The following is a 10,466-nucleotide window of genomic DNA, read 5'->3' on the forward strand; positions in this document are numbered from 1 at the left end:
AATTATCATGTCAGCTGAGACAGAGAGCTCTTTGGAATAGGAGCTGCCTATCTAGGGCCATCATCTGCTATGATGAGGTCTTGATCTTTGTTGGTAAAAGAGGATTCACCTTTAATTATTTACACACTTAGAGCTAGGACCTGAAGTTGAGTTCCTCTGGTTGCCTGTGGTGGAATTAAATCTCTTGAAATTGATTTTTGCTAGGTGTTAACAAGCATGGAAATGAATCCCTCAAAAATATTCTAGTGCTGGAGGATATTAAAAAATGCCCTGGTTTGAATAGCTGCCTCCAGGCCACTCATTTCATTCCATTCTTAGTGTATTTCATGTGAAGAGGTGCCATAAGACAAGGAGAAAAGTCGAGTGAAAATTGAACAAATCGAGTGAACTCTCAAGTGATATGGAAATTATTGCTGGAATCGATATTTATGAGAATCACATACCTCACCGGTCTGACTCCTTTCTTATTCTGACATGTGCCTAGACCTCAGGACTCCCACTTCATGAGAAAATGCTCTGACAACTGACCCATAGTGGGAAGGGTGGTCATAAGCAATGATGGCTTAGGGCTATTCATCGGAAGACATAAAAAGCAGCCAACAAGCTCAAATGAATGCATTTGATAAGCAGTTTTGGCTCTGCAGTCACAAACCAGGCCAGGAAAGGGCAGAGCAAAGCTCAAAGAATTCTATTAAATCTTGTAACAGACTGCCAGCGGGCTCACCAGATCGGCTCGAAGTACTTACCCTGGGCTAGAAACAGTGCCGGTGAAGCCCGAGCGACCCCAAAGGTGGAGCAGGGGAGCCTGGCTCTGTGGAGAAAGGGGAGCCAGTCGAAAGAAGGGTTTTCAGTCCCCTCATTCACAGGGAAGGGGGATGGCCGGAAGTGGGGGCCCACCACCCTGAGCCCTGGCTGGCCGGTTTGCAAGCGAGGGCGGGACTGCCAGAGGGGGTAAAAGACCAGAACTGGCGTGAGGGGCTGCTGACAGTGACTCTGGGAAATGATGCAGGAGGCCCAAGAAGAGCTGGGGTGCGCTGACCCAGAGGAGGGAGCAGAGAGACCCCTCTGAAGAGGCTTGACGGCCCTGGGAGAAGAAGGCATTGGCAGTCGGCCGTGCCTCCAGCCCTGCACCAGAGATGGAGCAGCAGCCAGGGCTCAGAGCAGACAGCTGGAGCCCCAGGGCCCCATCGCAGTTTGCTGGACTTGCCGGGCCACGATTTGATTGCTGCAGACTAGAAGAGCTTAACGCTTGACGGCCCTGGGAGAAGAAGGCATTGGCAGTCGGCCGTGCCTCCAGCCCTGCACCAGAGATGGAGCAGCAGCCAGGGCTCAGAGCAGACAGCTGGAGCCCCAGGGCCCCATCGCAGTTTGCTGGACTTGCCGGGCCACGATTTGATTGCTGCAGACTAGAAGAGCTTAACCTGTTGCAATCTGTCGCTTATTGGGAAGCCTGTTGGAGCTGCAGGGAGTGAGCACCATGCTTCCTTGTGGTAGCATCTCAGCAGTAGCTGCCAGCTGCCAGTTACCCTACCTGTGGTTCTTGAGTCAAGGGTTGACTAATGCATTCTGGTTTGTTTTCTGGTTCTGGTGATGCCATTTAAGTTCACTTGTAAATAACCTTTCCTGTTATTCTTGTTTTATAAATAAAGTGTAAATAGTTAAATCAGTTAAGTGTTAGACCTTCTTGGGACCGCCTGTCGGGGGGGAGCAAGGGCCAGCTGGAAAGTAAATGGGTGCTGGCTGGAAGGCCTGCCCCACTCTCACCACAACATCCCTGATATTGGGAAGGGGTCGGAACTGTTGGGCTGCCACCCGGGTTACAATCTATTAAGATGTATCAGACACACAGAGATGAAACAAGGGTGACTGGGGAATGAAAGCCTTCAGCCGATGGGGATGGATGAAGATCATGGAGGTATCCAGGTGTCTCTAGGGACCAAAGAGATAAGTTTCTTGCTTGGGCTTTCATTCTAAATATCCCTTCTGAGTCCAGAAAGGGCTTTCATAGATGATGACATGTGTCCTGATGCTGAGGTGTAAAGTACCTGACTTTGGCCTTTGCCACATGTAAGAGCTTGAGCCTGAACTGATTCAATCTTTGCAGTTTAGCCTATCATGCAATGCTTGAACTGATTTGGAGGTGGATAGACATTCCCTTTTCATTCTGGACATGCAGGCACATGCTTGCGGGCTGGAAGCCATGGGGCGCTGGAGCAGCCCTCCCTTTGCTTACACAGGGAGGAGGTGAAGGGGGCATGGGCAGGCCTGGAGGGACTCTCTGATTATTTCACCTTCCACCCACTCAAGCAGCCCAGCAGAAAATGTTTATCACCCCAGATCAGTGTTTATCAACCCATTAAGAAGTGAAAGCCTCTCTTCATTAACAGCTCTTTTAAAACAGCTTTTCCAAGGAAGGACATTAAGTGACCCATTGATTAGCTCCAAAAAGTCTGTCTGCCTGTCGTCTCCCATGGCACGGACTGTAGCCAGCATGTGGTCTGCTAGCTAATGATGAGGTGTAAGGCAGAGGGTAGTGGGGAATAATCCCTGCTTAGCAGGGAGAAGCCAGACAGACGCTCTGTACCTGCAAATCTTGGCTCCCTGGCTGCAGCTCTGGCAGACGGGAGGGGTCACCCTGCTGTGTAGCAGAGAGCCCTGCCCATCCCAGAGAGCATGCTGGGAAAGTCTGGTTTATCTCAAACCAGCAAGGGGTCTGGGACAGACATTGCATAAAACGGTTTGACACAAATAATTTAGTCTGATTCTGCATTCAACCAGGTTTATCTCAAACCAGTTTCAGCCATTTTCCAACTGGTTTAAGTGCACTGAACATCTGTGTAATGGGTAAAAACTTAATGGCTGCTTCTTATCATGCTATTTATTGAATGTGTGACCAGGTGCACCCCCAAAGCTGGGAGCCCAGTCAGCTGATCTGGACTCCCAGTCGCAGGGAGATTGCATGCTGCAGATCACCTTGGTGCAGATCAGCACTGGATCAGCTGGCAGGGCTCCCAGTGGCAGGAGGTTTCAAGTGGACACACCAGGCTCCCCCTGCCGCAGCAATTAGGCATGATGGGATCTGATGCATGGAAGAAAGTATGACTCTGGGATGCAGCATGTGTGGCAAGGCAAGAAGCATGAATGTGTGACTATGCATCAGATGCCATTGTGCCTTAACCTGAACATCTGGCAGGGGGCTTTTGGTCAGTTGGCAGCAGCAGTGGATTCCGCACCGTGGGTTAGTGTCGCAGCAGGGTCCTACAGGAGGGCCGTGATCTCCTTAAGACCCCCTTCCTCCGTGCCAAGTCAGCCCAAGGGCACCCTCCGATTCTCAACCGCTACATCTTTGATGTTCCAGTGTATATTAGGGAGGCTGCCTTTTGTCTCTTGGGACACGGTCCGCTGTAACCTCTGGCTCTGTGGACTCCCGGGCCACTTGTGGGTCTTGTCCTGCAAGTGGGTGCTTTGGGGCACCCTAGCCTTTTGGGCTAGGTGTGGCTCCAACCATCCCTTATACCACGCCCCACAGCTGGAATAGACGTCCGTCTGTCAAGTACACTCGCCCTCTCCTGGGGGCCTCTCTGTAGCACCACCCTCTCTCCAGGGCCTTCTCCACAATAGCGCTGCCCCCTTCTCTAGGGCTCACCGCACTTGGGCTTCTCAACTGCCCCTCTCTGGGGCTGGGGTCTATGCACCCCATACACAGCACCCTTATTGGCGTTGGGGTCCCCACACTGCTGTGGGTCCCCTATGAGGCCTCCTCCAACCCCTGATAGCCTCACCCAAACCACCGGTGTAACAACAAAACAAAACAGAAACTCGAGCCTCTTGGCTATAACCTAAACACAAGGCGCTTGGCTATAACAAAATTGCTCAAACGTCCCTGGGCTGCCATCCCTTACTCAGCTTAAGCTATACCTGCAGTCAGTCTTCTTCTCGCATCTTTGCCTTAGCAACTCCTGCCTCTCTGGCTGCAGGCAGGGAACTGCCTCTGGCCTCAGCTCCCGGGCCTTATAAGAGACCGGGCCCGTTAGGGAGCTCCTGCCTCTCTGGCTGCAGGCAGGGAACTGCCTCTGGCCTCAGCTCCTGGGCTTTATAAGAGCCAGGCCCTGCCCCTTATAGTCAGCTGACCTCCTGGTTGCCCTGGCAACCAACAGGTGGGCTCCTTATTCCCTGCTAGGGCTCTTTCCTCGGCAGTTTCCCCTCTCGAGGAGCAGGGCACCTTACTGCTCTGCGACAATTAGCAACAGAGGCTCCTTGTACAAAACCCAATGAGGGGTAGGAGACATTGAATACAATCTACAACAGGCAGCACTGACCAGAGCTGTTGAGAGGCAGCGATGCATTGGGTCTGCCCTCCTGATCGCTCCCATGAGTTCCAAAGTCATTGTGCTGGCCGTTGTGGGGTACACTTCACGTGTCTCAACGTGGAGAGAGCCTTTCACTCCTCTTGGCTTTTACAGCCCAGAGCCCACTGCTGCAGGTCGGGGGCTATGTGCTTTGGAAGGAAGGAGCAGAGGGCAGTCTTCTGAGTAATATTGGGCCAGACATGGTGGCCAGACATGGTTTCAGGCCCTTGCCCCTTTTTGTCCCATAGTTTGCTGCTCTAGCAAAACCAACCAAAAATGTGTGAGACCATGTTTAATGTTGAAATCAACCAAACTAAATATTTTGAGGGCTCATTACTTTTAGCTATTTTTCCCCACTCTTTTCTGATTTTTTTTTTTCCCCTGAAGGACAATAAATTCAGCAAGCAAGAAAATGTTTTGTGACGTTGGATATATCCTCACCCAGTGAGTTTGTTTTAATTGAACAATTGGAGAGGAAAACCCTGGAGAGTTTTATTTAGAAAGTTGTAAGTAGCTTTTGCCTTTGGTGACTGACTTTTTGGAAGGAAATGACTTAGGGATTCAAAACCAGCTTTGAAATAATTGAAAATCTTCTGGAATTAATTAATATCTTTTCAGTTCATGTGAAGAGCAGTGCAACGGAGAAGAGACTGAATCTCTCTGCACTTGCACTCTTTGAGTAGTTTCACTTTTTTCCTATAATATTTTATTATATGAATATTTTTGTCATTTCAGCAGCTGTCTGTGAACAGCCCCTTCACTCTTTAGTGGTGCTTTGAATTAGATTCATGGCACTGGGAAAAGAGAAGTTATATTAAATAATCAGAACTTTGCTGAGGAAAAACAAGTGTAGGATAGGGATCCGAGCCTGACATACAGAGGACTAAAACTGAGATTAACTAGCTCCGCATTAGCTTCAATCTGATCAAACTAAAATCTTTAACAATGTTACAAATTAACTTCATATTCTCCTGAAACAGAAAGTAGCAATATACTTAGTAATGCCGTGCCATTGAACTTTAATTTACTGGGGTGTCTACTAGGAGGCTGCTTAATTTATCTATTTTTTTCTTTATTTGCCTTATACCGTTGGCATCCAGACAAAGTCTTCCACAAAAAAGGAAAGCTTTAGCATTGTGTGAGAACCATCCTGTCCTTGGCCTGAAGGATTAATTTATGGTGATCCATTGTTTGGTACATCTTGATCGTCGATTTTGGCAGCTAAAGGAAGTATCCTGCTCTCTCGGGTGGAAGAGGAAATGAAGGTAAGAGGAATTTCTTGTGAGCTTTGCTGGGAGGAAAGTATCAGAATGAGGGGTGTAGACGCTGAACATTAAGGTAAAAGGAGAAACAAAGAATTGGTATTAGTGAAGGTGAGGGACAGAATACTAGCCTATCTCCAACTACTGACATTCAGTATTAGCTTTCTTTGTGGCACTGTTGCCCCATAAGTGTCCCCTTGTACCTTCCCTAATGCAGCTGATACCGGCCACAGCTGGAGGCAGTCAGTTGTGCATGCTAGACCAGTATCTGGACACAGTTTGGGAATTCCTGTGCCCTTGCACATAAGTAGTGAGGAGCTGGAATAGATGGATCACAGGTGTAGTCCAGCAGGAAAGGACTAGGGGAGATGGATAGTGCAGGAGTGAAGGGGCACTGAGTGAGTTTCCATCCTGAATCTGGGGAGTGGATATCCTGCATCAGGGCACCTCTCACTCAACACCCAGCTAGTCTGATGTATGTTGAGGTTCCACGTGACCATTGTGGTGCTGTACTCAACATCTTTTTAACAATTTCTTGTGTTTTGGTGTTGTTCTGCCCAATTGCAATAGTATATGAGGAGTCAGAATCACTGAGAAGTGATGAGTACATTGATGCACTTTGAGGGGCCAAGGGAGCCATGGGCTGGCTGAATCCGAGGCAGGTTTGCAACTGGTTTGTGTCGGTGGAGCAATGCAGACCTGGATCACTGAGGAGAACAGGGAAGTGGCTCCACTTTGGCTTGTTGTTGACCATCCCAGCAATGGAGTTAAGACGGTCAAAGCAGATATGTCCTTAGGGAATGATCTTTTTAAGAGAGTAGAAAGACTGCAAGCTGACAGTAGGTCAGAAATTTTCCAGTAGCAGTTAGTCTGGTTTTTTCCTTGAGTAATAAATAGCTTGATATTTTCAGGAACTTGGCATAATCTATTACTCACTGATCATATCTTTTTGCCTGCCTAATATATTTGGACATCCTAGGCTATGTGTATGCCTGGGTAAGCACATGTTGCTGTACATGTGTATAGTCAGTATGATCAACAGACATGTACACACTTGCATGTCCAGAGGTGAATTTTAAACTGGGCATAAGTGCAAAATATGCAGTTACGCAGCTGTGAATTTGCCATTTAGAGAAATTGCCAAAACACAACAGAATTTAGCCCTTTTGCATTTTATCCTTTGGAGCGATTGCTTCTCTCACCACTTGCTTTGTTCTTAGATGGCGAATGATGAGGAGTCTCACTGGGCAAACACCACCTCAGTGTCGGAGTTCATCCTGCTGGGGTTCTCCAGCCACCCCAAGACGCAGCTGCTGCTGTTTGTGCTCTTCCTAGCTATCTACCTGGCGACCCTCTTTGGGAACAGCCTTCTCATTGCCCTTGTCAAGACTGACTCCCGTCTTCACACACCCATGTACTTCTTTCTGGCCAACCTTTCCTTTTTAGACATCAGCTACACCACCACTACTGTACCCCAGATGCTGGTCCACCTGCTCTCCACAAAGAGAAGCATTTCCTATGTTGCCTGTGTTGCGCAGATGTACATCTTCCTTTCTGTGGGGATAATTGAATGTATACTGTATGCTGTAATGGCCTATGATCGGTACGTGGCCATTTGTCATCCCCTACGCTACACAGTCATCATGAACAGGTCAGTCTGCATCAAGATGGCCATCGGCTTCTGGGTATCTGGCTTCTTCTTTGCCACGTTGAATGCAGCCTTCACCATGAGGTTGCCCTACTGCAGCTTAAATGAAATCAATCACTTCTTTTGCGAAGTGCCAGCCATTTTGAAGCTGGCCTGTGCAGACACACACCTCACTGAACTGGTCATCTTTGTGTCGGCAGTTATAATCCTGCTGACCCCACTGTCTTTGATCCTAATCTCCTATGTATTCATCCTGGAAGCCATCCTGAGGATCAGCTCCGGGGAGGGGAGGTTCAAAACCTTCTCCACCTGCACCTCACACATCACTGTTGTGACTCTCTTCTACGGTGCTGCCATGTTCATGTACATGCGCCCAGCCTCCAGCTACTCACCTGAGCGGGACAAAAAGTTCTCCCTCTTTTACAATGTGGTGTCTGCCCTCCTGAATCCTCTTATCTACAGCCTGAGGAACAAGGAGGTCAAAGGAGCCGTACTCAAAATGATGGGCAAGACAGACCACTGAGTTACGGTGGAGGAGGAATGGTCCTGTGGCTTTGGCTCTCAGCTCCTCTGTTCTGGATCCTAGTCTGGGAGGGGAGTGGCGTTTAGTGACTTATAGCCAGTGGAGATAAAAGTCAGGATGTCTGACTCTTTTCCCATTCCTAGAACGTGGAAAGGTCTGTGAATGCGGGCAGGCTGGGGCTGGGAGTCTGTCTGTCTGGATTCTTTTCTTTGAAATGAGAGAGAAATCGTTTCTTTCAGGCAAGAGTCGTGGAGACTGGGAATCAGAGCTCCTGGATCTGAGCCAGACTAACTTTGTGACATTCATGATATGATATTCAGTAAGAAAAAAGGCTAGATTCAAAACCCAGGAGTCCTGATTTCTTATCCTGCTGAGCCACAGTGATTCTCAAATGTCACCCATTCAGCTGAAAAGACCTGAATTGTTAGTGAAGTGGTAGAAGATTTTCAGGAAAACGCCCAGGACCTTGTGTAGGCACTCTGGTAATAAAGCCATTTCTGTCAGCTTATGCTCTGTCCTCACAAACCAACCTCAGCCACTTTCAAGGTGTCTCTCTCTGATGTGCTTGTGGGGAAACCAGTAGGGCGCTCTCACAGTAGCTTCACCTCTTCATTATTGGGTTTGTCGCATGGGACTGGGAGTTGAAGGGTGGGATGACATGATCAAGGTGAGCACCCCTGGCAGTGCCAAGGTTGAGCTGTACACGCACCCATTATGGCACCATATGACTGGGCATATACAGCTACTGTACTGTAGGAAAACCCTGGGAGAGCCTGAGTTGGTGTTGGTCGCAGCACAGGACCTTCTTTGTTTCCCAAAGGCTGATGTTCACTCCACTGCTAAGAACCCAACAAGACATGTAATCCATTGACAGGGTTTTGTCTACCCAGAACTCATCTTGTTTTATAATAGGAGCAAATTGCTGCACGGCACAAGGCAGGTTACAATTAATACAGTGGTGCCCATGCAAAGAGTCAACCACTTTTACTAAATGTGTAACCAGAGTGGTGCAACTGTCTGCATTTCTTGGTTTCATATTTGTTCAGGCATGACTTCTGAGAACAGGAGAGGTGTGGTATGTACACTTTTTCATATTTTTGAAAAGTGAATTTCATTCATGGAGTTGAATGTCATGAAAAGAGAAGTGTCCATTCATATATTTCGGTTCAGTTTATTCTGATTGGTTTCTATGACATTTGCTAAAAATACTGCAAATACTTGGTTATTTTACAGTGATGTTGCAGCTATGAGTACCCAAAAATTATGTGAAAATCAAGGATTTTCGACACTGATATTTTTATTCACTGCAGAGTTAACTCAGATGAGCATTATGCATATCCTTGGGCTATTAAAAGCAGGAAGGAGAATTTCATGAATCTATGCTTGCCAGGTGATTTTTTTTCCAGATTGTAGTAGTTATTGTGAAAGGTACGGTAATATTATTTATCTGCTTTCTTTCACTTTTTATATTTCCTCCATTTTGCAGGCGTTTAAAAGCAGTAATGATGGGAAAATAAATGGAAATCCAAAACCTTACATGGAAATAAAAGTATCCTAATATCAAAATGGACTCTTTTAAATAACATTGAACAAGTTTGGAACATACTCTGAACTTCATCACTGGTGCATGGATGACATTTGCAATCTAGAGAGCTCAAAGTAAAGGAAAATACAAGAAAAACGGAAATGTTTAATAAATCAGGAAATGTAAATTCCAAGTAGTATTTTCTCAAACAGGGCACATATGCTCCCATAAGGCTGCTGCAACAGAAACACCAGGAGATTAACTCCTTCTCTTTTCACAATATAAAAAAGGGAAATCAGAAAAAAATTGGTTTATTACATATTTAATTCCAGTGTTGGTTGCATTGCATATTCAGTGCATTGGTGTTGGTTAATTTTTCATATGCCTTCTCCAAATGATGTGTCTGTAAAAATCTGGTATAGGGAGGGATGAGCATTTTAGTGAATGACACTTTAATGAGGGCTATCAAACATAGAGGTGTTGAACTGGATCTGGCCTTCAACACCACTCCATCTGGCCTAGCCAGGTACTGGTGCGCGGCAGTAGTTGTGGCGGGGGCCTGGCCCAAGCGGGTGGCGTGCTGCAGAATCCGGGGAGAACCCTCGGCCTTTGGTGGGCATAACTAACTAAAATATTGCCTTCTGATCTCCAACCTAAACCTATTCAACATCAGCTTATTACCATTGTTCCTTGTCACCCCAGGTAGTGTTGGGGTGAAAAGGGCTCTTCCTATTTGCTGGTGATCTCCCCTGATGAGCTTGTAGGCAGCCACCAGGTCCCCCCTCATCCTCCTCTTGCTGAGGATGAACAGGTTCAGGTCCTTCCGTCTCTCCTTGTAGGGCCTGTCCTGCTGCCCTCTCACCAAGCAGGTGGCCCTCCTCTGAACCCGCTCCAGGCTGGCCACATCCCTTTTGAAGTGCGGCGCCCAGTACTGGACGCAGTACTCCAACTGCAGCCGGACCAAAGTAACATAGAGGGGGAGTATCACCTCTCTGGACCGGCTTGAGATGCACCTTTGGATGCATGACAAGGTACGGCTGGCCTTGCTGGCTGTAGTCTGGCATTGGCGGCTCATAGATTCATAGATTCATAGATGTTAGGGTCAGAAGGGACCTCAATAGATCATCGAGTCCGACCCCCTGCATAGGCAGGAAAGAGT

General features: G+C 47.5%; 1 protein-coding gene across 1 annotated transcript; it reads left to right on the forward strand.

The window, feature by feature from the left end:
• Window positions 1–4,776: 4,776 nt before the first annotated feature.
• On the forward strand, window positions 4,777–7,782 carry LOC102381195 (olfactory receptor 2D3-like). Its single transcript, XM_006036990.1, has 3 exons — window positions 4,777–4,855; window positions 5,450–5,614; window positions 6,832–7,782. The coding sequence occupies exons 2-3, from the start codon at window positions 5,609–5,611 to the stop codon at window positions 7,780–7,782; spliced, it is 957 nt and encodes a 318-aa protein (XP_006037052.1). The 5' UTR covers window positions 4,777–4,855; window positions 5,450–5,608.
• The last annotated feature ends 2,684 nt before the right edge of the window (window positions 7,783–10,466 follow it).

Source organism: Alligator sinensis, unplaced genomic scaffold (assembly GCF_000455745.1).
Source record: "Alligator sinensis unplaced genomic scaffold, ASM45574v1 scaffold1307_1, whole genome shotgun sequence".
Classification (NCBI taxonomy): domain Eukaryota; kingdom Metazoa; phylum Chordata; order Crocodylia; family Alligatoridae; genus Alligator; species Alligator sinensis.